General features: G+C 43.4%; 1 protein-coding gene across 2 annotated transcripts; it reads left to right on the plus strand.

Moving 5' to 3' along the window:
* Positions 1-762: 762 nt before the first annotated feature.
* LOC138795070 (cytochrome P450 2K6-like) lies at positions 763-26,687 on the plus strand. Of its 2 annotated transcripts, none has more exons than XM_069974023.1 (10): positions 763-821; positions 2,120-2,316; positions 3,770-3,932; positions 13,479-13,628; positions 15,380-15,540; positions 17,399-17,575; positions 23,344-23,485; positions 24,096-24,277; positions 24,854-24,995; positions 25,099-26,687. In XM_069974023.1, the coding sequence occupies exons 1-10, from the start codon at positions 788-790 to the stop codon at positions 25,275-25,277; spliced, it is 1,527 nt and encodes a 508-aa protein (XP_069830124.1). In that variant the 5' UTR covers positions 763-787; the 3' UTR covers positions 25,278-26,687. The 2 variants fall into 2 exon arrangements, with proteins under 2 accessions (XP_069830124.1, XP_069830125.1); XM_069974024.1 differs by lacking the exon at positions 763-821 and adding an exon at positions 934-979.
* Positions 26,688-27,197: the final 510 nt, after the last annotated feature.

The raw sequence follows: 27,197 nt of genomic DNA on the forward strand, positions 1-27,197 counted from the left end.
GATGGTATTCGATAAAATATGGTCCAATATGTGTATGAGTATGGACTACACTGCTTACTTTATTTTATGGCGGCTTCCCCAGACTGCCCAGCTATCCTCAGCAATCATAACATATCATAACATTTTGCGGCCAACAAGCTAACACATTATTTTTCAACATATTACAATCCTCTCTTTCCTTGAAGAACAGTATATCATCATGAACAACGTTGCCCTCATTACAGTGAAGCCCACAAAGCATGAGAGATTACTGCGCATGTCCTAGAACCATTGTGACCAGAGCAACAACTACAGTGACCAGTGGAAATCTGGTCCCAGCCATCACACAGATGTTTTTTTACTGTTGTAACATTTGTGCTCTTTTGGGGTTGCTGTATTCATCCATCTAATGTGCAGAAAATGTGATAAGTGATCCTGCCTGCATGGGCCAATATTTCTGCAGAACTATGGCAACATCTAGTGGAGACTCTAATAAAGTGGCCATTTGGTGCAATGCTCTGAGCTTTGTGTTAGGCAGTCTATTAGGCCTAGAATTACCTGTGCTGCACTGTGATTGAAGGTGGGAGCGCTATGTGTTACAGAGCGAGGTGCCAGAGAATGTGCGGCTCAAATACAAAGGGAACAGCCCAGGTAGCAGCCACAGTTGTGTAAGGAACTGTTTCAAAGGGGTTGTCTAGATACTGTAGCCCGTGATTGGCTGAGCTGACCTGAGGATGATGTCACATCACCAACAACATATTATGTAAGAACTTGTGCCGTTAGAGACAAGTTGGCAAGTTTCCAATGTATGCAGAAGGTATGCACCATGCAAACAAAGGAAGGTAATGTATAACCCTAGATCTAAGAACTGCTGACATACTTGCTTCCAGCTTCCTAGAGGTTAAAGATGGGGCGGAGACTCTAATGTTTTCACATTTTATACGTGTATGAAACACTTCCGTGTGTGTAGGAGAGAAACGAGAAGACTGCAGGAATACAAGTAAGATACTGGATAAGGACTTGAGCTGGATTAAGATTTTCTTTCATAATTTTTTAATATATGTTTTTTGAGAGGTGGGGTGACCAACACCCGACATTCTGTCACTCGGTATCTCTTCTATTTTTAGGGGTATTATTAAAGCAAGATAAATCTTCAAAATGGAGCACCAGGTCTATTTTTTTAAATGGAGTGGCAAGTTGTCCTTACGTGCCACCACTATATATTGTGTATGGAAATACCGACGATAGAGGAGTACAGAGATTGGTGATCCTTGTAGCATTATAGACAATGAATGGAGCAGTGGTGCACCTAACAAAGACTCGTTTCTCAAGATCGAGGGGGTCTTTGGGTTGTATTTGGACCCCCCACATCCTGATATGGAATACCGTTTAATAAAGTGCCACTGTCGTTAACATTTTATTTTTTTTTTTTTTGCAGAAATCAATAGTACAGGCGATTTTAAGAAACTTTGTAATGGGTTTATTAGCCGAAAATTTTTTATCATGAAAAAGCAGTTTAAAGCTCTCCCCCCTGTCTTTATAGTTTTCTATGGGGAGGGGAGAGGTGGAGGGAGATGAGGCACCAAAACAGGAAAACAAAGAGTTAATTTACAACTACATCACCGGGCTATCTCCTCTGAAGTCAGCACTGACCTCTCTGACCTCTGAATACCAGCTTTCACACAGATCCCACTGTGTAATCCTTTGTTCTCTGCTCTCTGCTGGTGACTATTCTCCGTCCTCCCCTCTCCATAGGTTTGAGTTTTCCTGATAATGAGCAGTGAATGAGAGAGAGAGAGGGGGGGGGGGCTGGGGAAAGTCTTTTTAAATGCAGATAATGGCATATTTGCCTAATAAACCCAATTACACAGTTTCTTAAAATCACCTATACTATTGATTTCTGCAAAACAAAAACAAAAAAAAACAGTGACACTTTAAAGTAGAAGATGTTGGTAAAAGGTGTATTGCTCTATCCATGTGACTTCACAATTTGGGTATCATGTGGGTGGATGAAAGGAAAGCTATTTTAGAATGGGCGATCCTACATAGAAAAATCACATGATCATCAATGATTGAGAAAATACATGACCTTCAGCTATAAACATTGAACAATTATTTGGGACTCTCTTCTCCCTCACAGGTTCCTCTGAGGATATGTTGCCCTTTGACCCAGTCACAGTTCTATTATCCATCATAGTATGTATTTTCTTGGTAACTGTTCTATACAAAAAGAAGGAAGATGTTCCTCAGAATTATCCTCCTGGGCCAAAGCCATTGCCGATAATCGGGAATATTCTCAATTTGGATATTGAAAAAGCTCATTTATCATTTTTAGAGGTAAGATCCAAACATCTAATACATATATAGATTCTTCATGACTTATTAAAGGGGTAGTGCGGCGCTAAGAAATTATTCACAAAATAACACACATTACAAAGTTATACAACTTTGTAATGTATGTTATGTATGTGAATGGCCCCCTTCCCTGTGTTCCCCGACCCCTGCCCATGGACCCGGAAGTGTAGTACATTATACATACCTGATACGTGTCGACCCCCGTCCGCCGTCTTCTGACAGTGATGTAATCTTCGGGAGGCCGGCCGACCCGCTCCTGCCGTCCCTCAGGCCGCCCCCCCAGCCAATCACAGTTATACTTTGCTTTCTATTTGGGGAACGTTTCTCAACCAGATGACTTGCTTGACCACCTAAAGTGAATATAAGAGTTTGTATGTTCCCTCCGTGTTTGCGTGGGTTTCCTCCCACACTCAAAACATACATATAGGTGAATTTAGATTACTAGCCCTATTGGGGACAGGGAGCAATAATTGGCAAAACGATGTCAAGTGCTGTGGAATCTGTATGCGCTATACAAATAAAAGCATTATTATTTAGCTTGTTTCTTGGTGCTCTGCTGACCTTGGGAGGTTCCCTGTTATTTCGTTATATGGGTAATATTCATAGCATACAAACAATAGTAGGTGGATACTAGTAGTAATGGAAGAGTCAGAGAACTCTCAAGAGCTCTCGTCATGGCAAGTACTGTTTATCTCTTACAGTTTAGGATTTCTACCTGACTCTATTCTGCCACACTGCACACCACGTAGACTATTTTTCTATTACAACAGTGGCATCTAGAGCCGGCAGACATATAGATGTTTCTAGTCATGATACCTCTGTTAGAAACAATTGCATAAGTGACTGAGTGATTGGTGGCAGTGGTTACACTAGACTGTGGACTGACCAGCTGCATGGTTTTGACTTGACTGTAGACTAACAAGATGCAGTGTTGACACTAGATTGTATACTAGCTAGTCCTGACTGTACACTGACCAGCGGCTGTGTTTACACTTGACTGTAGACTGACCAGTCCAGACTATAGACTGACCAGCAGCAGTGTTTACACTAGACTGTGGACTGACCGGTGGCAGTGTTTACACTACACTATGGACTGACTGGTGACAGTGTTTACACTAGACTGTGGACTGACTGGTGGCAATGTTTACACTAGAGTGTGGACTGACTGATGGCAGTGTTTACACTAGACTGTGGACTAACTGGTGGCAATGTTTACACTAGACTGTGGACTGACTGGTGGCAGTGTTTACACTAGACTGTGGACTGACTGGTGACAGTGTTTACACTAGACTGTAGCCTTACCTATGGCAGTGTTTACATATGGTTACTTCGAGAATAAAATACATGAAATAAGAATAATTTTTCCCTCAACAGCCTTTGCTAACCTTGGTCCATCCCTGAGCTTTATAATCTTATTATGATTTGTATTTTGCAGCTTGCTAAGAAATACGGCCCTGTGTACAGTATAAAGGTCGGGGTCCAGAAGATGGTTGTACTGTGCGGATATGACACCGTGAGGGAAGCTCTAGTCAACCATGCAGAGGAGTTTGCTGAGAGACCGACTACGCCTATTTTCACAGATATTACCAAAGGATACGGTAATGGTTAAGATGTTATGGAAGATTTTATGCCCTTGGTTACAAATATATAGTGGGTGGAGACAGCTTCTCCATTAATGAGGAGGGGGACTACACATAGTCCCTCACCTACACTACGCCCGTCCCACCTGGGGGCTAGGCAGTAGGCAGCACTCTATACAGATGCTTTTTTTTTACTAAGTTAAGTTTTTACTGAAATAAAACAGCTCCACATCCCTTGTTCACTATTTTACAAAAAAACACACACACACAAAAAAACAACAACTATATTGTCGGTTATCTACTGTATGTAGTCCTCCAAATCTTTTGTGGGATACCAGTATCTCGATAGGGAAGAGCACCCAAAGCGCTATAAAGGACCGTGTTCCCACATTGTGTTTTCAACTTAAAGGGAATCTGTCAGGTGTAAGGGTCAGTTCACATTATGGAATTAAAGCGGAATTTCCGCGGAGCCCGCCCTAATTTTTTGGGCGGGCGACAGAGTGCGCGTGAGACATCCTATACAGTTAATAGGGGAAGACAGAACTTCAAGTGGTGTCCGCGGCGCTGAGATTCCGCCTTAGTTTCATAGTGTGAATGGGCCCTAATTCACATTCCAAACTGCTGAGACTGTTAGATAGCTATTAGGTCAGGCAGACACAAGGGGAGAGATTTATCAAACATGGTGTAAAGTGAAACTGGCTCTGTTGCCCCTAGCAACCAATCAGATTCCACATTTCATTCCTCACAAACACTTTGGAAAATAAAAGGTGGAATCTGATTGGTTGCTAGGGGCAACTGAGCCAGTTTCACTTTACACCATGTTTGATAAATCTCCCTAAGGGTAGCTTCACACGTACCAACTTGCAGCATTAATAACGCTGCGAGTCGGCTAGGTCCTGGCAGATCACTTTTACTACATACACACCGTGGTCTAAATGACCGCTGCGTGTATGTAATTCTACCGGCCGCTTAACCCGTTCAGCTGCCGCCCAGCTCCCGCTCCGCATACATTACCTGTCCTCGCTGCTCGGCATACTGCTCTCCCGCCCGGCCAATCAGTGGCTGCGGCAGGGCAACACACTGATTGGCCAGGCAGGAGAGCAGTACGCTGGGACCCCGTGCAGCGAGGACAGGTAAAAAGAGCGGGAGCAGAGCGGGCGCCGGGCGGCAGCTGAAGGGGTTAAGCGGCCGACAGAATTACATACACGCAGCGGTCGTTCAGACAACCACTGCGTGTAAAACTACCCTAACAGTGTTTTTCTATCTTATCGAAGCACAGATGACACAGGCGAAAGACGACAATCAGCTGACCTTATGCATCATGCATCGGCTGATCGTGATCTTTTAATATGAGTTATTACACCAATGGATGATTGGCCGGAGTGGTCAGTAATCGGCCATATACGGCTGATAATCATTTGGTGTAATAGGGCCCTAATGCAGTTAGCGAGCACTAGATTGGCGCTCAGTTACACAGCCTATTGAATGCCTTGATTATCAGGTGGCAAGGGCTGCACGAAAATAATTTACAATGTTATATAGAAAATAATAAAGTTTTTACCTACCTCTCTATGCTCCCCAGTGGTCTGTTTCCCGCTGACCGCATCTATTCTGAACCTATCTCTATCGCAACATTCTAAACCTATCTCTGAAGTGACAGGCGGCTTAGCCAATCACTGACCAAGATGGGACAGCACCATGGCTGGGGTTGGCTGAGTGGTCTGTCACTTCAGAGACGAGTGAAGAAGCTTCAGCGGCAGCTCCGGTTAGCAAGAAACAGGCAGCAGAACACCAGGGGAGTGTGAAGAGGTACCAGCAGGTGGACCAGCACCTGCCAAATATACACTACCTGTTACAGCACACAGCACTGCTACATCATGACAGCTAAAGATGAGCGAACCGGTTCGGCCGGTATGGGATCCAGTTCGGATTTTTCCAAAAATCAGAGTCCGATTGCTTTCTAAAATGGCAGCCACCAATGGCAGCAGGGATCTTGCACTAGCCCACCCCCTGTGTGACGTCGGTATTGCTTTAAGAGGAGCGGTCACATGACCGCACCACGCAGTCTGCACAGAGAGAGGAAGGAGGTTGTTACTGGCTGCAGTGCACACAGCTCGTGATTATCAAAACGCTGCTGGTGCTGCTGCTGCTGTTGTGTACGACAGACTACTGAGAAGATATTGTAGGAAAGGAAAGGAAAGATTAGGAAAGCGGAGAGGAGAAACATCTAGTGATTTAGAGAGAAATATAGAGAGGGCAAAAGATAGATAGATAGATAGATAGATTAGGCATAGGACAGCAAAGGGTGCACGGAACAAAAACGTGCTCTACAGATATACAAGTCCTATACTTCTGATAGTGTGTATATCACATCCGTCTTATCCTGAGAGACAAAAATACCTGGTGCAGGTGTGTAGTAGGGATGGTCCCAAACTTCCGAGGTTCGGGTTCGTATAAACCCAAACGCTCGTCATCAGATTCACGCTGTCTGCCCGCTCCATGCAGCGGGTGGATACAGCCGGAGGACCGCATGGAAAACTGGGATACAGCCCATGGCTATGGCTGTATCCCAGTTTTCCAGGCGGTCCTCCCGCTGTATCCACCATCTCCACGGAGCCGCCAGGCAGCGGGAATCATTGCAGAGAGTTCGGATTCGTACAAACCCGAACCGAAGTAGGTTCGGACCATCCCTAGTGTATAGCATAAAAGTCTTTAAAAATGTGCTATACATATAGACAATTTCTATACTTCGACCCTTCTCATAGTGTGTATATCACATCCGTCTTATCCTGACAGACAAAAATACCTGGCCTCCAGGTTGGCTTCTGGTGTGCCTGCCCTTGAATCCATGTTGGCTACTGCTGGGCTACTGCTGCTCCTGCCTGGCCTCCATGTTGGCTACTGTTGCTCCTGCCTGGGCTTCATGTTGACTACTGTTGGCTCTATGTTGGCTAATGCTGGGCCTTAACTGGCATCCATGTTGACTACTGCTGTGCATGCCCTTGCCTCCTTGTTGGCTACTGCTGGGCCTTAACTGGCATCCAGGTTGACTACTGGTGTGCCTGCCCTTGCTTCCATGTTGACTACTGCTGCTCCTGTACTGGCCTCCGTGCTGGCTACTGCTGCTCCTGCCTGGCCTCAATGTTGACTATTGCTGCTCGTGCCTGGCCTCCATGTTGGCTACTGCTGCTCCTGCCTGACCTCCATGTTGACTACTGTTGCTCCTGCCTGGCCTCCTTGTTGGCTACTGCTGCTCCTGCCTTGCCTCCATGTTGGCTACTGCTGCTCCTGCCTGGCCTACATGTTGACTACTGTTGCTGATGCCTGTCCTCCATGTTGACTACTGCTGCTCTGGTACTGGCCTCAAATGACTATTGCTGGACCTCCATTGGCCTCCAATGACTACTGCTGCTCCTTCACTGCATTTGTGACCTTTTTCCTGCATAGACCCTGTAATGGTGAATTTCCTGCATAGACCCTGTAATGGTGAATTTCCTGCATAGACCCTGTAATGGTGAGTTTCCTGCATAGACCCTGTAATGGTGAGTTTCCTGCATAGACCCTGTAATGGTGAGTTTCCTGCATAGACCCTGTAATGGTGAATTTCCTGCATAGACCCTTTAATGGTGAATATTGAAGTCTAAAAAAAAATTGACTTTGAGATATCGAAAAGATAATGATGTTACTGACATGTAGAGCCCTAAATTCAACCAAATACACTACCCCCGTATCATATAGATGCTTTAAACTATGAAATCCGATCGAACCGAACTTTCCGAAGAAATTCGGAAGTCCGGTCAGAACGAACTTTTGAAAAGTTCGCTCATCTCTAATGACAGCCAGGCAACTCCTGCAGGTGCACATTTGACAAGGACTAGCAATTTGTGTGCTGCTCTAGTGCACACAGTGGGATCCTCAGCTGCTAAGCTATAATGCCTTGTCTTTATAAACAAACTGCAGCGGCTCCTGGACCACCTTGTACCCCAGCATTCAATCCTGAGGCATCAGGATGTGTTTCACAGAGCAGAGTGCTGGTGTCCCCCTCACACCTTACTGACCATGCTGCTGTTGTCTTCCTCCTCCTCCTCAGTCTGGTGCTGGGGTGCTGGCTCCTGGGGTCTGGTGCTGGGTTGCTGGCTCCTGGGTTTGGTGCTGGGGTGCTGGCTCCTGGGGTCTGGTGCTGGCTCCTGGGTTTGGTGCTGGGGTGCTGGCTCCGGGGGTCTGGTGAGGGTTCCTGCAGACCTGAGTGATGGGGTCATGGAGGTCACAGTGGCTGCACAGCAGATTCCCTCCTCTAATGCTATGGACACAGCTCCTTTCACCCATTCACCTTTAACCCTCTTGTGTGATTATTACTGGAAAAACTCAAAATGTAGGTTAGTTACCAGTAACTGGAGCTATGGTTTCTTGTAGGGCACTGTGAATCATATTTCAGGAGGTCACTTTTGGTGGTTTTTGGTGGCTCCCATGTAGCATTGTTATTTTAAGAGGTCATAATATGTGTGGCACTGATTTTTTATAGGACAGTCTAATTTACTGTAATACTCAGAGCACTGTTAAAGAGTCACTGTCGTATTTTTTTTTTTTTGCAGAAATCAATAGTCCAGGCGATTTTAAGAAACTTTGTAATTGGGTTTATTAGCCAAATCTGCCATTATCTGCATGTAAAAAGCCTTTTCCCAGGTCCCCCCCTCCTTCCTCTTTTTCATCCACTCCAAAAAATCTAAAAATTGTGACTTGTTGCAGGAGTCGTCCCCTGTCTGCTCTAGGGAGAGGGGAGGGGGGAGGAGGAAGGAGGGAGTTAGCCGGCAGCAGAAAGCAGATAACAGAGGATTACAGGCACAGAGCTGGGTGACAGCTGTAATCCGAGCTCAGACAGGTCACTGGTGATGGTCAGAAGAGATAACTGGTGAGGTGTTTGTAGATTAACTCTTTGTTGTCCTGTTTTGGTCTTTTCTTTAGCTCTCTCCATAGGAGAACAATGAAGACAGGGGGGAGAGCTTCAAACTGCTTTTTCATGATAAAAATGCATTTTTCGGATAATAAACCCAATTACAAAGTTTCTTAAAATCGCCTGGACTATTGATTTCTGCAAAAAAAATTTCACAACAGTGACACTTTAACCCTTAGGGGACACAACCAGTTTTCATTTTTGCGTTTTCGTTTTTCCCTCCTCGTGTATATAAGGCCATAGCGCCTGCATTTTTCCACCTAAAGACCCAAATGAGCCCTTATTTTTTGCGCAACTAATTGTACTTTGCTATGGCAGATGTAATTTTTGCCTAAAATGTGCCGGGAAACCAGAAAAAAATTATATGTGTGGTGAAATTGAAAAAAAAAATGTTTTTTTTTTTATTTGGGGGGGGGGGGGGGGGGGTTGTTTTTACTCCGTTTGCCCTGGGGTAAAACTGACTCGTTATATATGTTCCTTAAGTTGTTACGATTACAACGATATGTAACATGTATAACTTTTATTTGATTTGATGGCTTGTAAAAAATTAAAACCTTTTAAAGAAAATATATGTTCCTTAAAATGGCTCCATTCCCAGGCTTATAGCGCTTTTATCCTTTGGTCTATGGGTCTGTGCGAGGTGTCATTTTTTGCGCCATGATGTGATCTTTCTATCGGTACCTTGATTGCGCATAGGCGACTTTTCGATCGCTTTTTATTACAATTATTCTGGATTTGATGCGACCAAAAATGCGCAATTTTGCACTTTGGGATTTTTTTGTGCTGACGCCGTTTACTGTGTGAGATCAGGAATGTGATTAATAGTTCGGGCGATTACACACGCGGCGATAGCAAACATGTTTGTTTATTAATTTATTTATTTATTTTTATTTATAAAATGGGGAAAGGGGGGTGATTCAGACTTTTATTAGGGGAGGGGGCTTTGTGTTATTAAAAATACATTTTTCTTTTACTTTACACATATACTAGAAGCCCCCCTGGGGGACTTCTAGTATATGCACTCTGATCTCTCATAGAGATCCATGCAGTATAGTTATACTGCATGAATCCATGAGATCGGTGTTCTATTACTTTTGGCTGCTGCAGCCAAAAGCAATAGAATGCAGAGCCGGGATCAGCGCTATTACGGCGCAGACCCCGGCCCGGGATGGATGCGGGGATCGCCCCCCCGCAATCGCGCCGCAGGGGGGCGATCCCCCCACTAGACCACCAGGGATGGATATGAGCAAGTATTTAGAAGCAGCTGTCAACTTTGACAGCTGCTTCTAAGTACTTAATTAGCGGGCACGGCGATCGGACCGTGCCCACTAATAGCCGCGATCCCGGGCTACATGCGGCACCCGGGATCGCGGCAGTTCAGAGGGGGGTCGCCGCGCGACCCCCCATCTGAAACACCCATAGCGGCACGAGGACGTTCAGTAACGTCCTGGTGCAGCTATGGGTTAAGGGGACACATTATGGCACTATTATTTTCAGAGGCACAGTGTGTGGCACTATTATATTCAGGGGCACAGTGTGTGGCACTATTATATTCAGGGGCACAGTGTGTGGCACTATTATATTCAGGGGTACAGTGTGTGACACTAATATATTCAGGGGCACAGTGTGTGACACTAATATATTCAGGGGCACAGTGTGTGGCACTATTATATTCAGGGGTACAGTGTGTGACACTAATATATTCAGGGGCACAGTGTGTGGCACTATTATATTCAGGGGCACAGTGTGTGGCACTATTATATTCAGGGGCACAGTGTGTGACACTAATATATTCAGGGGCACAGTGTGTGACACTATTATATTCAGGGGCACAGTGTGTGGCACTATTATATTCAGGGGCACAGTGTGTGGCACTATTATATTCAGGGGTACAGTGTGTGACACTAATATATTCAGGGGCACAGTGTGTGGCACTGTTATATTCAGGGGTACAGTGTGTGACACTAATATATTCAGGGGTACAGTGTGTGACACTAATATATTCAGGGGCACAGTGTGTGACACTATTATATTCAGGGGCACAGTGTGTGGCACTATTATATTCAGGGGCACAGTGTGTGACACTATTATATTCAGGGGCACAGTGTGTGACACTAATATATTCAGGGGCACAGTGTGTGGCACTATTATATTCAGGGGCACAGTGTGTGGCACTATTATATTCCCAGGGCAGAGTGCATGATGCTATGGGGATTTTCTCTTAGGGACCTCTTACAGGGGCCAATGCTGTTCCACAAGCCATATCAAGCTTTACAAAGCTGAATGAATTCTGTGGCCTATTAAAGTGACTCTGTACCCACAATCTGATCCCCCACAAACCACTTGTACCTTCGGATAGCTGCTTTTAATCAAAGATCTGTCCTGGGGTCCATTCGGCAGGTGATGCAGTTATTGTCCTAAAAGACAACTTTTAAACTGGCAGCCCCGTGCCCTATGGCTGTGGCTTACATAGTGTATGCATTAGGCTAGCACAACCTCTCTGTCCCTCCTCCCCACCCTCTTCATCATTAGAAATGCTCCAGGCAGATTGTCTCCTGTGTGAACATTACACAGGTGCCTTAACGATCCAGCCCATGTTCAGTATTCACACAGCTGCCGAATAGTAGACAATCTGCCTGGAGCATTCCTAATGATGAAGAGGGTGGGGAGGAGGGACAGATAGGTTGTGCCAGCCTAATGCATATACAAATGTAAGCAACGGCCATAGGGCACGGGGCTGCAAGTTTAAAAGTTGTTTTTATGACAATAACTGCATCCCCTGCCAAACGGACCCCAGGACAGATCTTGGATTAAAAGCAGCTATCCGAAGGTACAAGCGGTTTGGGGGGTGGGGGGTGTCAGATTGTGGGTACAGAGTCGCTTTAAGAAGTAATCCAGGCTTAGAATGACATAATCGCTTTTCTCCAGAAGCAGCACCTCTCCTGTCCGCAGGTTGGATAAAGGGGCAGGAGGATGATGAAGGGGGTAGTAGGATGATGAAGGGGGTAGTAGGATGATGGAGGGGTAGTAGGATGATGGAGGGGCAGGGGGATGATGAATGGGGTAGTAGTATAATGATGGAGGGGCAGGGGGATAAAGGGGGTTGTAGTATGATGATGGAGAGGCATGAGGATGAAGAGGGTAGTAGTATGATGATATGGGGTGAAGCTACATCATATGGGCACAAACTACCAGTATATACAGTCAGTCTATATTGAGGACCTGATACTGGGGTATGTAATATACTGGGGACCTGACACTGGGGTGTATAGTGCTCCCTTTGTGTTGTTTGGATTGTAAAATCCTAAAAAAAAAAATTAAACAAACCAAACACTGATGACAAGTGACACCCCTCAAACCACACCCACATTAGACCACACCCACCAAGGCCACACCACAATAAGCCACACCTGTTGTCAACGCTAAAGAGTCCCTGGAAAAAATCTTCAATAGTTGGCAACTATGCAAACAGTGTCAGTTGTTTGAAACCGGAATTGCAGCTGATAGTTTCCCTTTAAACAAAATGTGAGAACACAGTCCAACACTTACCCATCCCTGCTCCTGGGGGCGTCGGTTTGGGGTATCAGCACTTAAAGTGTTTTTTTTTTTTTTGCCTCAATTTGCTAAGTGTGGCATACATACTGTGTACTACATGTATAATTTACACACTTTTTAGATGTCACTTCGCTTTACAAGAGGTAAACGAGCATTGCATGAATGAGATTTAAAGGAGTGCCCCTGCAAAAATCTATTTCTTTCAAATCAACTGGTTTCAGAAAGTTATATAGATTTGTATTTTACTTCAATTCAAAAATATCAAGACATCCAGTACATATCAGCTGCTGTATGTCCTGCAGGAAGTGGTGTATTCTTTTCAATCTCACACAGTGTTCTCTGCTGCCACCTCTGTCTGAGACAGGAACTGTCCAGAGCAGGCGAGTGTTTTATATGGGGATTTGCTACTGCTCTGGACAGTTCCTGACATGGACAGAGGTGGCAGCAGAAAGCACTGTGTCACGTTAAAAATAACCCACCACTTCTAACCAACAGGACATACAGCAGCTGATAAGTACTGAAAATAATGTAGAAAGCAGCATGAAAAAAAAGAAAGAACTGAAAGGGGGGGGGACATTTGCCGGAGTACCCCTTTAACTAGTGTCTTAACAATGTGGCATACTGATCACACATCATGAACCAGTGTAAATCTGATGTATCTTCAAACCCTTCCTAATGCATTTGTTCTCACTTTATTGCTTTAATTTTTTTTTTTTTACTCCTCTCATTCTAAACGTTTTTTAGTTCACCATGCAGAAAAACTGACATGTAAACTCCATTCTGCAGATCAGTTCATAGCAACTTAAACTAATCTCTAGCAGCTTCACAGAGAATGAGTAGAGTAGTGAGGTAAGTGTAAACCCACCGCTTCATTCAACAACAATCAGGGCCCCTTTAGAATAGAGGAGAAATAGAAGTATATCAGAATAAAATTAAAATACTCCAAGCAATAACAGCTATTATAGAGTCACCATATATCTCATCGTGACCCCTAAAGGTATATGATACAGATTAATGAGATGATGAAAAATAGTTTATTCATTATATTTGATCTCCAGGTCTTATTTTCTCCAGAGGACATAATTCGAAAGCCATGAGACGGTTCACTCTCTCTACGTTACGAGATTTCGGGATGGGGAAGAGAACCTTAGAAGACAAGATCAATGAGGAATCCAATAGATTAGTGGAGACAATCAAATCCTACAAAGGTAAAACAATCTTATTATACTGTAGATTATGGGGGGGGATGATCAACGTGAAAATGTGTATTTTTTTGTCTGAAATGGGCCCGATTTGAATAAATTTATTCGCAAATGGCCATTTTGCAAATAAATTATCGGGCCCATTTCCGACCGGTAGGCCAGGGGGGCGGGGAGGGGGTGTGGAGTGGGCGGGGAGGGGGCGCGGACTCAAGGTAGGCCAGGGGGGCGGGGAGGGGGTGTGGAGTGGGCGGGGAGGGGGCGCGGACTCAAGGTCCGCTTCATTTATCATTCTTTTGGCGTAAAAATAAGCAGGAAACCTACTCCAGCTCTGAGCTGGCGTAGGTTTCCTGCCGCGCGCACGGGATTTATGTAGAGGCAGTCCGCCTCTACATAAATCTCCGTACTGTCGGAGCTGCGGAAAATTTTTTAAGTCCTGCGCAGGAGACGCCGGACTTATAAATGTCCCCCATGTGTGTATAATGATGACCAATACAATCATGACCAGATGGCAGGACTAATTTATAGGGTAAGGTAATTGGAATGATCTGCCAGAAGGAGTTTGAGAATGAGAATGTAACTAATGTAATATTGCACCCTATGTACAAGAATATAATTACAGTGATCCCTCAACTTACAATGACCTCAAGATACAATACTTTCAACATACAATGGTCCTTTCTGGACCATCGTGACTTGAGACCAGACTCAACATACAATGCTACAGACAGTCAGGATCTGCGGCAATAACTAGATGATCAACCAATGATAGTGGCCATTTTACTGGTAAAACCCCAGAATTAGTGAAATGCCTGCACTGGTTGGCTGTCTAGTAGTGATTCTCTGAGTATAGTGTGATACTACATGTCCTGTGCTGTTCTTTACCTGGGCCAGTTTTCCATAAAATGTTGGTCTCAACATACAATATTTTTAACATACAATAGTTGTCCTGGAACCAATTAGTATCATATGTTGAGGGACCACTGTACTATAATACTGCTCCTATGTACAGGAATATAACTACTATAATAGATACTGAAAGGTGCAGAAGCGGCACTCACCACATATTGGCCGAAACAAGTATTTACTGAGGTCACTGCAGACTAGGCATGGAAGGGAGAAGATGGAGACAGGCAGGTGCATTCCTAGATGAACGTTTTCACGCTACACCAGCGTTTCGTCAGGTCCTCAACCTGGGGTAGCAACCTGGCCATCCGCCTTGCAGTGGGCACTGGTGAGGACCAGTGGCCCCTTAAACTCTGCTCCCTGGTGCAGCTTACGTCATCGCTAGTGGTGGTACAGCAGATTCACGACTCACGTTGTTACAATACTGCCTCTATCTTCTCCCTGACACCTAATAAGTCTTCTATAACCCTGTCTCCAGCCATCTTTTTCTTTACGATGTATGTGCTTGGTTCACTGATCAAGAGCTGAATGGCGGGCTGATGGCACATACTTGCATATATACTGAAGGAGGATTCGTGACATCGTAGGGAGATTATGGATAATCCCTTGCACTTGCACTTTTGATATAATGTAACGTAATGTACAATGTACAGCTGCCATCTTTACAAACTTTCCAAAAAATTCGGTTTAGTATCAAACCAAATTTTTGGCAAAGTTCAGAACAAATCTTGCTTCGGGAAGTTCAGTTCGCTCATCTCTAACTATAATCCTGCTTACTTTGTACAGGAATTATATTCAATATAGCCTTTATCTTTCTGAATACCGTTTTACTTTATGTTCAATTCCTTCTTTAGGTGAACCCTTTGACAACAACATGATAATGAACGCTGCTGTCGGTAATATCATTGTGTCTATATTACTTGGCCATCGCTTCGACTACAACGATCCGAAACTTCAGAGACTTCTGACCATAATAAGGGATATTATCAGGATTGGTGGTAGTCCCATGGCTTTGGTAAGTTCTTACAATGATTTCATTGTTGGCTGTGGTAAGGAAAAGTAAAGGGACTATAGCCGCTGCCTGACACTAGAACATTCCCAGTCTCTCATTTTCATGTTGAGGGGGAGTTTGAGTGTGGAGTAGTAGGGAGATGGAGGTAGTAGTCCCCTCTCATTCAGAGTAGTAGAGAACTTCTCCGAAAAACCACCTGAACTCGTTGGGCTGACATCGATGAGACGGTTATATTTGGGATGATGATGATAGTTGTTCCTTTGAGGCACACCCCATGTAGTGTTTCCAGGCTGATGAAGGTGGAGTGCTTTAGTGTTTAAGTATATAATGATGGACAGGAGACTGAAGTCAAGTTGAAGTAAAATAGAAGCTTAGTAGTGGTAGAGAATACCCCCAAATTTCCATCTGAAGGGTTAATGTAACCATACCAGATAAGGTATGCTTTCAGGTTGAAGATTTAATTGAATTTCTTTCATCTTTTGGGAGCTTGTTTTTTGTGGGATCAGTTGTATTTTTTAAGGGCGTTTTATTTTTACTATATAATATATTGTGGAATGCTTGAGGAGATGATGTCTACGACAAGAAGATGAAGACTGATATGGTAAGGATATTTCGTGTCACTGTGAGTTCAGAAAGTATGCCCAGGGAGGGAGAAAAAGGGTCCCACCATTATGTTGATGAACTTGACATGTTACTTGACATTTTGTCATCATGGCCATGTTACCACTTACACAGCCAGCCAAAGAAACGCAGTGATGTGGATGAGCATGTCGACCCACTGTGCTGCCAAACTGGTTTAACTTTGAGCCACACCAGGAGGTGCCGACTAAATCTTCACCCTTTATTTCATTCTAGGATGGGGAAGCTGGACTTTTGTGGCTAGAGGACACCAGGCTGCACCTTACGTGTGGTCCAAATGTGGGTAGTGACTCATCCTAAGAATCACAAAGCGCAGGTGTGAGGTCCCAGAAAGTAGGCAAAATGTGTGTAGTCAGTAAGCCGGGTCATCTTCAGGAGGATTAGCACAGTACCAGTACCATGAAACATTGGCATACCCAATAAGGCACAGGAACAGGGCAGGTGGCTTCAGATGCGGATCAGACAGTCTGGCTTAGCAACTGGAGAGGTAACTGATACAGAAGGAGTCAAGCAGGCATGAGCAATCCAAGAAACAGGCAAGGACCAGGACTCACAGAATAGCAGACACAGGAACACAACTTTACCTAGAAAAAGACTTTCACTCAGCAACACAAAGAGGCAATAACCCTTTGGCATCAAAAACAGACAGAGCAGCTTTAAATAGGAGGAACCGATAGGTGAAGGAAAAATAATTAGGAGCACAATGACTTTTAAAATTAAGGAGTATTAGTGTGCACACCCTAGAGGTCAGAGCAGGAACTTCAATGGTACTATAAGCATAGAGAACAGGCCAGGAGGAGAAAGGTGACTGATGGATAACCGCTGCCTCTGACCGAAAGTTAAGTGCAACGGAGGAGCGGGCAGAACCGAGCCTGAAGCAATGAGCGGCATTGGCAGCACAGACAGAAGTGGGACGATATAAGTAGTGAGACTTGGAACGATGTTGGGTGCCGCTGGGCAGTGTTACAGTGAGCCATTGTCTCACTTTTAAAACCAGACATAAGGGATGGGATTTAAAGGGGAATTACCTGTTCCGAAGTTGAAATTTTTGTCAGTTGTAGCTTTCCCATGATTTTATATTATTGTCACACTGGGTCTCCCTATTGAGCTATTTAATTTTTTATAATGGATGCAATGTTCCTGCCTCCCAGACCTTCTATCAGTAACACTGATATGTTTCCCATATCATACACATATATAAGTAATACCTTTACCTCCACAGCTGTACAACGCATTTCCATCCCTGATGCGCTGGATTCCAGGAAGTCACAAAACCCTTCGACCGACCATTGATGAATTCAATTCATTTGTTAGAGAGGTCTTCACAAAACAAAGGGATCAACTGGATGTCAATGACCAGAGGAATCTTATAGATTGTTTTCTGGTCAAACAGAAAGAGGTAAAGTGATAGCAGACAATGGTTGTTTGGTCAGGATGGAGAGGGTTAATCTTCTTGGTCACAGAAGAGTAAGGGTCCTATTAGACTAAGCGATTTTTAACGATGAATGACTAACGATAAATGATTGCAAATGAGCAGAACAAGCCCCATCCACACTCTGGGTCTGGGTAATGCCCCTATCAACAGCAATAGGAATAAAAATGTCAGTTCACCCTTCCTTGGCCGTAATAATTGCAGGTGTGTGTGGACCTCTTTAGTGTGAAGCTCGTGATGGCAGTATTGCGGGCCGCAACCCGAAGATTCTAATCACATGAATAGGTTCCATCCACGGCTTGGTTAAAACGTAGAAAATTTATTTGAACATCACAAAAAACAAAACAAAACAAATAAATAAAAAACACGCCGACGCGTTGCTGGGTCAAAACCCCTTAATCATGGCTAGTGTATCACTGTAGTTTACATGCTTATATACCTGTAGGATGTGATGTCCTGCTCTAGACAGTGCACTCCCCTTGGAGGGTGGGGAACACCTCACCTGAGAGGAGGTCACATGACTACTCACAAATGAGTTTGTTGCAAACATAGTATCACAATAAAAAAAAAAAAAAACTTAATTGCTTCTAATGATAAACATCACATGAATAACAAAAAATTTGTTTCAATAAATATAATATAGATCTGATTTGTAATTTAATCCTTTTGGATATCTTGTACTCAGGTTTAAAATCCACAGAGCCTCCCTTTTTCGTAGCAAATGAGTCCAATCGCCCCCCGCCTGGGTTTGTTAACTCTTTCTATGGCTGAGATCTGCAGGCCTTTTAAATCTCCCCCATGGCTTTCTACATAGTGTTTCGAAAAACCTAAAAGTGAGTGATAGTTGTTGGAGGTTATTGCTGTGCGTATGTCTGTGAGATGTTCGCCAATGCGTACTTTTAGTTTTCTTATGCTCGATCCCACATATTGCAAATTACACACAGTGCAGTGAACAACATACACTGTGCGTGTAGAGTTGCAATTTCTGAAGGATCGAATCCCAAAGCTGCGGCCTGTGGCACATGACACAACAGAAGTTTGTTTGACAGTGTACACACATGTGCCGCAGTGTGGCACCGCACAGCGGAAAAAAACCTTTTATATTCAGCCAGTTCTGGACATTGGTATCCTTTACAGCAATGTCACTAGGTGACAAGAGATTGCCTAAAGTTCATCCTCTGCGTGCTACATATCTAATGCCATTGTTAAGGACCTGTTCACACTTAGAATCAGCAAATAACAGTGGAATGTATTTATTTATAATGCTGCGTATTTCTTTGAACTGTGGGCTGTAGTTGGTGGAAAAGGTTATAGATTTAGAGGTGGATTGTGTATTGGGGGGTCCGTCTAGTGCCCTATCTTGTAGGTGATGAGATCTGTTTTTTTGTTCGGCTATATTTCTAGCTCTTATTATAACATGTGGTTTATAGCCCCTCGCTAAAAGTCTATCCTGTAGACTCTTGGCTTCCCGTAGATAAGTCTCGTTATCAGAACAATTCAGAATTAAACGAATATATTCCCCAATGGGAAGGTTCCTCGTTGTATGAGGGGGATGGCTACTTTTGGCGTGCAAGACGCCGTTGCCCGCCGTAGGTTTACGGTATAGGCTAGTGCTGATTTTACCATCCTTAAACTGTAAAGAAACATCCAGGAAGGCTATAGAGTTGGGGTTAAATTCTGATGTAAAGCGGAGATTCATGGTGTTGCCATTAAGGTACTGTACAAAATTCTGTGCTTCCTCCTGTGACCCCTGCCATATTAGGAGGAGGTCATCTATATAACGCCCATACCAAAAAATAAAACCTAAGTAGGGGTTATGAGCGCTATACAGAATGACCTCCTCCCAATAGGCCATGTAAATATTAGCTAAAGATGGCGAAAAGCTAACGCCCATAGGGCAGCCTAAGATCTGGAGATAGAAAATACCGGAAAACTGAAAAAGATTGTTAGTCAGCAAAAAACGTGTAACTAATAGAATGTAGTCTGATAAATTTTTACTATAGTTACTGTATTTACCTAAATAATAGGCTAAAGCATTGATTGCCATGTCGTGGGGTATGTTAGAATACAATGCGACAATGTCGCATGACAACCAGGAGGAGGAGATATAAAACTCTTCCACTCTGGATGTAATTAACCTGTCTGCATGTTATCTGTCACAAGAACAGTTATATTTATTATCATTGGGTCTGTCATTTGTGCCTAGTAAAACATTCAACTTGTATAACACTATTCAGGATGTGAATAAGTTTGTACGGTCGATTACTGTAAAGAGACATTTTTTTGTAGAACAATCTAACATCAATAACAGAGAACTGGAATCTGATACACAGCTTCCAAAAGATCAGAGACCTGATCTCAATGCTGCAGGTTTAGGTGTCACCCCTTTGCACCTGACATTTGCGGAGCAATCTGGTGTACAGACCCTACTAGACCTGCAGTCCACTTCAGTGAATGCAGAAAATCGGTCATTCAAACTGGAGAACGATTCACTATTCCCAATCCGACCTATTACCCGACTCAGTCTAGAACAGCAGGTATGGATATCTTCCAACACAAGGTGGAGGAAGCCCTAACTGAGCTGAGTAACAGGTCAGAGACAGCATATAAGAGGGATAACCTGACAAGATCAGAAAGATTAGCTCTAAAAGAACTGACTAACAATTCTCAGCTAGTTGTCCGTCGCTCAGACAAGGCGGTTCTGTCGTTGTACTGGATAAAGCATTGTACACTAGAGAAGTTTTTAAAATCTTGGATGATACTACGACATATAAACGCCTTCTGTCTGATCCGACTGACACAGTGCGGTTTAAACTGACTGACATTTTGGACACTGGAGTAGAGCTGGGGGTAATAAATGAAAAACAAAAACAATATTTTCTGCCCCCCACCCCCACCCAATAATCCCTATTTTTCATGCTTTTCCCACAAAAACCAGTTTCCCCCACCCTTACGCCCCATAGTTTCTGGTATAGGCTCTCTCTTGGAGAGGCTTTGCTTATGGCTGGATGATTTGCTCCAGCCATTGGCCACCAGAACTATGGGATACATAAGGGACAGCAAGAGTTTGTTAGCCAGCATAGAAAAATTACCACCTATGAAAAATGTGTCCTGGTTGTCATGCGACGTTGTCGCATTGTATTCTAACATACCCCCCGACATGGCCATCAATGCTTTAGCCTATCATTTAGGTAAATACAGTAACTATAGTAAAAATTTATCAGACTACATTCTATTAGTTACACGTTTTTTGCTGACTAACAATTTTTTTCAGTTTTCCGGTATTTTCTTTCTCCAGATCTTAGGCTGCCCTATGGGCGCTAGCTTTTCGCCATCTTTAGCTAATATTTACATGGCCTATTGGGAGGAGGTCATTCTGTATAGCGCTCATAACCCCTACTTAGGTTTTATTTTTTGGTATGGGCGTTATATAGATGACCTCCTCCTAATATGGCAGGGGTCACAGGAGGAAGCACAGAATTTTGTACAGTACCTTAATGGCAACACCATGAATCTCCGCTTTACATCAGAATTTAACCCCAACTCTATAGCCTTCCTGGATGTTTCTTTACAGTTTAAGGATGGTAAAATCAGCACTAGCCTATACCGTAAACCTACGGCGGGCAACGGCGTCTTGCACGCCAAAAGTAGCCATCCCCCTCATACAACGAGGAACCTTCCCATTGGGGAATATATTCGTTTAATTCGGAATTGTTCTGATAACGAGACTTATCTACGGGAAGCCAAGAGTCTACAGGATAGACTTTTAGCGAGGGGCTATAAACCACATGTTATAATAAGAGCTAGAAATATAGCCGAACAAAAATAACAGATCTCATCACCTACAAGATAGGGCACTAGACGGACCCCCCAATACACAATCCACCTCTAAATCTATAACCTTTTCCACCAACTACAGCCCACAGTTCAAAGAAATACGCAGCATTATAAATAAATACATTCCACTGTTATTTGCTGATTCTAAGTGTGAACAGGTCCTTAACAATGGCATTAGATATGTAGCACGCAGAGGATGAACTTTAGACAATCTCTTGTCACCTAGTGACATTGCTGCAAAGGATACCAATGTCCAGAACTGGCTGAATACAAAAGGTTTTTTCCGCTGTGCGGTGCCACACTGCGGCACATGTGTGTACACTGTCAAACAAACTTCTGTTGTGTCATGTGCCACAGGCCGCAGCTTTGGGATTCGATCCTTCATAAATTGCAACTCTACACGCACAGTGTATGTTGTTCACTGCACTGTGTGTAATTTGCAATATGTGGGATCGAGCATAAGAAAACTAAAAGTACGCATTGGCGAACATCTCACAGACATACGCACAGCAATAACCTCCAACAACTATCACTCACTTTCAGGTTTTTCGAAACACTATGTAGAAAGCCATGGGCGAGATTTAAAAGGCCTGCAGATCTCAGCCATAGAAAGAGTTAACAAACCTAGGCGGGGGGCGATTGGACTCATTTGCTACGAAAAAGGGAGGCTCTGTGGATTTTAAACCTGAGTACAAGACATCCGAAAGGATTAAATTACAAATCAGATCTATATTATATTTATTGAAACAAATTTTTGTTATTCATTTGATGTTTATCATTAGAAGCAATTAAGTTTTTTTTTTTTTTTTTTTTATTGTGATACTATGTTTGCAACAAACTCATTTGTGAGTAGTCATGTGACCTCTTCTCAGGTGAGGTGTTCCCCACCCTCCAAGGGGAGTGCACTGTCTAGAGCAGGACATCACATCCTACAGGTATATAAGCATGTAAACTACAGTGATTCACTAGCCATGATTAAGGGGTTTTGACCCAGCAACGCGTCGGCGTGTTTTTTATTTATTTGTTTTGTTTTTTGTGATGTTCAAATAAATTTTCTACGTTTTAACCAAGCCGTGGATGCAAACTATTCATGTGATTAATGCCCCTATCACACAGGGCGATGGAGAGGAGCAAACGAGCACCGTCAGCGCTCATTTGCTCCTCGTTCCATGTTCGCTGCCGGCGCTTTGATACGCATCGGGAGTGAGCAGGTAAGTGTCGGGAGCTGCGGGGGGGGGGGGGGGGGGGTTAGGGGTCGTGCTGCGCAGGTGATCGCTAGATCGTCTGGGCAGCCCATAGAAGACAGCAGCGGTCAATGTCCTTTTCCATGGAACAAAGGCAGCAGATCGCCGCTATCATAGTCCAAATGACAGACAATTTATCAGCCGACACCATTCATGCCGGCTGATTGTTGTCTTCTATTACACGAGATGACAATTAGCTGTAACGGCCGATATTGGACGAATACGGCCAATAATCGTTTCATGTGATAGGGCCTTAAGGCTATTTTTAAAAGATAAAATCCTGGCTACCTACAGCCACCTCTAGGGGGAACCTAATTGCTTATTGCTTATCAGTTTTACATTAAACTCAAAATTAGCACAGCCTACAGTAAGCTCCCCCTAATGGTGGCTTCAGGCAGCCTATATGCTATCTATTCATTCTGTGTCTATGAAGAAGATTTGAAGCTCTGTATAAATAAATAATAATAAAAAAAACAAAAAAAACAAAAACAAATAATCAACATATAATTTTGGCCCTAAAAGTGACATGACGATAAAAAGTTGAGATCTTTGCTTCAAGCTACTTGTTCTATGTTGTTCTTGTTCTATGCTACCTTATGTGTGCCTTCATTTGTGTTCCTTTATAGATAAAATTTTATATTTTGCACATTTTAGGAAAAACCAAACCCAGAATTATATTTTCATGATGGAAACCTCACAACTCTTGTGACCGACTTATTCAGTGCTGGAATGGAGACGACTTCTACCACCCTGAGATGGGGAATTCTATTAATGATGAAGTATCCTGACGTTCAAGGTAAGGAGATATTTCTATGGTTTATTGCTTAATATACACATTTTAAATCAGAAAAATCTATAAAGCTGCAAAATATTATAAAATAGCTCTACTATAGTGGTGCTTAAAAGATGTAGTTCCAGGGTGGACATTTACTATGTGATGGTATAAGTCCAGTACTGAGGATCTTGCACATTTTATGTTGCATTACATTTAAGGGCAGATTATAAGGTTGTTATAGGGGCAGTTAGGTCATACAGAATTGCATGGGACTCCCCAATCCCATATGCATCAGATACTGAACATAGTATGGGCATTGTTCTTAGTACTAATGGTCAAATACAGCAGATTTCCTTTCTGAATTTGGATTTCTGGATTCTAATAATGGAGAGGAAGAGCATGAGGGGAACAAGATCTGTGTCCTCCCAAAATTTCTCTGTAGATAGATCACTTTTTATTAGTGATACAATCTCCAGCCAGCAGTAGATCACTATAATCTCTGCTCGATATATAGAGGAATAGGGGGGAAAGCTGCAGTAGAATTGAAGTGTTCCCTACACTAAAACTGACAGGTATTGGAAAACAAGAAAAAACATTCTCTCGTTAAGGATAATTCTTACTTTAATAACAGAAAAAGTTCAAAAAGAAATTGAAAAGGTCATCGGTTCAGCCGAGCCCCAGTTGGTGCACCGCCAACACATGCCATACACTGATGCTGTTGTCCATGAGATTCAACGATTCTCAGATATTACACCATTTGTCGCACGTGAGACGACTCAAGATGTCATCCTAAAGGGCTTCTTCATACCAAAAGTAAGCAGTAAAAAAACACATTGCCTTATCTGTCTTAAAAAAAAAATGTGAGGGTGATTAGAGGTCCATATAACCTATTGAAGATAGTCACTTATTCAGGCCTCACTCTCAAGTTATAAAGGGCTGCTCTGTCTCTGAAAGACTGTGGTCATGTTTCAATCAATGGAAGTGGGCAAATATTAATAGATGTAGTGAATGGCTTTACTATTTCTGAAAAGAGATAAGTAAACCTCGAGCATGCTCAAATCCATCCGAACCCGATCGTTCGGAATTTGATTAGCGGTGGCTGCTGAAGTTGGATAAAGGTTGTCTGGAAAACATGGATACAGCCAATGACTATATTCATGTTTTCCACATAGCCTTAGGGCTTTATCCAACCTCAGCAGCCACCGCTAATCAAATGCCGAACAATGGGGTTTGGATGGACTCGAGCATGCTCGAGGTTCGCTCATCTCTATTTCTGAACCCTTAACCATTTACCCATATAGTGCCCAGATATTATCTATGGTCATGCCTTCAAGGCTAACCACTCTTTGGTGGATCTCACCACAGAAAATAATGTTTGAATCTTTGCAGGGGACTCACATTGTTGGATCCCTGACATCTGTCCTACGAGACCCCAAATACTTTCAGAAACCCAACGAGTTTTACCCTCAACATTTTCTGGATTCTGAAGGAAATTTTGTCAGAAGTGAAGCCTTTATACCATTTTCTGCAGGTGAGTAAAGATACTGAACTCTGCAACCAATTGGAGGGCCTCTTTCCCCCAGAGGCCATGACAGACTCATACTGATAGGTTTTCTTTATTCTCCTTATTGTAGGCAGGAGAAGTTGTGCTGGAGAGAACTTGGCTAAAATGGAACTTTTTATCTTCTTTACAAAGCTGCTGCAGAACTTCACCTTTAAATCTCCACTCGGGGCAAAGCTGGATTTCAACCCCATCATTGGCATAACCTTAGCCCCGCGAAAGCATGAGATCTGTGCAATTTCTCGTAATTAATGGAAGCTTTCCTTTTTTTTTTAGAGGCAAGAGCCCGAAAGATAGAGGCAAAAGACCTAGTCATACACAATACGAACAAGGGTGGCATGGTTATTTTCCTGATCGTGGGTTTGTATAAGGCAATGGATCATGAGTCCAGTTATAGGAAATTTACTTCCAATGGTACAAAAGACTGCCAACAGTTGTTATCTGTCTGAAGGCTTAGCATTGGGGTTTAAAATAAAAAATAGTTCATTATCCTTATGTCTATGAACCTGTGACACCCAGTTTTCTCCTTATCAAAAGTACACAATAGAGTTTTCCATGTTGAACGTCCAACAGACGAGAATGCCCCTTTAAAGAGTCGTTAAAATTTTTTTGCAAAAATCAATAGTCCAGGTGATTTTAAGAAACTTTGTAATTGGATTTATTAGGCATTTATATATGCCATACTCTGCATTTAAAAAGACTTTTCACAGGTCCCCCCTCCTCTCCTTTCTGTCAACCACTGCTCAGAATCAGGAAATCTTGACTGTTTTACATCAGTTGGATCCTGTCTGTGCTATCGAGAGGGGAGGGGGGAGGAGAAAGGAGGGGGATTAGTCGGCAGCAGAGAGCAGGGAACAAAGGATTACACCACAGCTGGAAGCCCCTATTCAGAGGTCAGAGAGGTCAGTGCTGATGTCAGAGGAGAGAGCCTGGTGATATAGCTGTAAATTAACTCTTTGTTGTCCTGTTTTGGTGCCTCATCGCTCCCCTGTCCATAGAGAACAATGAAGACAGGGGGAGAGCTTCAAACTGCTTTTCATTATAAAAATGCATTTTTTGGCTAATAAACCCAATTAGAAAGTTTCTTAAAATCGCCTGTACTATTGATTTCTGCAAAAAACTTTTCATGACAATGACACTTTAAGCCCAACATAGAGCTTCATAAATAGATAGAAAAAGCCTTTTTGTAACTGCATATAGTAGGCATTTTGGAAAGATCAAAAACATCATGGGGATCAACCCCCATGACGCGATCGCGGAGGAGTGGTCCTTCATCTTGTCCAGCCGGGGGTCTGTGCCGTAACGTCACTGATCCCGGCTCGGCAATGTATTGTTTCTGCCTGCATCAGGCCAGAGCCATAGATTGCCGATCTCATTGATCTATGCAGTATATTTGTACTGCATAACACTCACTGAAAGATCAATCTAGTTATAATAGAAGTCACCCAGGGGAATAACCCTAAACCCAGGGGGACTTCTAGTTAGGTGCAAAATACCAAAATACTGAGCAAAAATACTGTGTGTGAACATCGGCTTAAAAATTACACAATAATGAGAAGAAAATAAATAAATACCTCTATTTCATTTCAACCAGGGAATTTGAACCAGAGAATGAATTGCTGGCAGGTCTCTAGACAGATGAGTTACCCCTAGACCACAGCTCCAACACATTTGAAATTCAGTGTGTTGAGTGTTTCTTTTAGACATCAACTGGCTACAGAGGACTGATCTGCAATCAAAGACACTGGCTGACAGCTGAGTGAGCAGGAGGCCGGGCAGCTTTGATTCTTCATGAAGAAGAGGGAGGAGGGAGTGGAGAGGCGTTCCAGAGTGTGGCACAAACAACGCCTCTTTGCATCTTCAGTACAGTAGGAGACGTGAGCTTGTGCATAATCCACTGCACGGAAAATTACCAAGAGTCACCGTGCTCACTAGGGAATTGCCAGCTACAGCACACTGTCAGCACCTCAGGTAGGGCCCTGGAGGAGACAGATTCCCTTTAAGACCAGTAAGGTCCTAGGATGATTGGGATCTTGTACAACTTCTCCCCATGTACTGTGCAACTTTCTCCTTTTTTTGCTCAATCACAATCCCTTTTAATCTTGAGGAGATCTACAGGACAGAGCTCTACACCGGAGCAGGAATAGTGCCAAGCAGTTTTGGGTCTAAAGG

The sequence above is a fragment of the Dendropsophus ebraccatus genome, chromosome 6, assembly GCF_027789765.1.
Source record: "Dendropsophus ebraccatus isolate aDenEbr1 chromosome 6, aDenEbr1.pat, whole genome shotgun sequence".
NCBI classification, from domain to species: domain Eukaryota; kingdom Metazoa; phylum Chordata; class Amphibia; order Anura; family Hylidae; genus Dendropsophus; species Dendropsophus ebraccatus.

What these genes read in the sequence shown, in the direction of transcription:
- LOC138795070 (XM_069974023.1), top strand. Translation starts at nt 788, where the DNA reads ATGCAGAAGGTATGCACCATGCAAACAAAGGAAG. An exon ending in CACCATGCAAACAAAGGAAG is followed by an intron (nt 822 to 2,119) that starts GTAATGTATAAC and finishes TCTCCCTCACAG; the next exon opens with GTTCCTCTGAGGATATGTTG. An exon ending in GTGGTAGTCCCATGGCTTTG is followed by an intron (nt 15,541 to 17,398) that starts GTAAGTTCTTAC and finishes TTACCTCCACAG; the next exon opens with CTGTACAACGCATTTCCATC.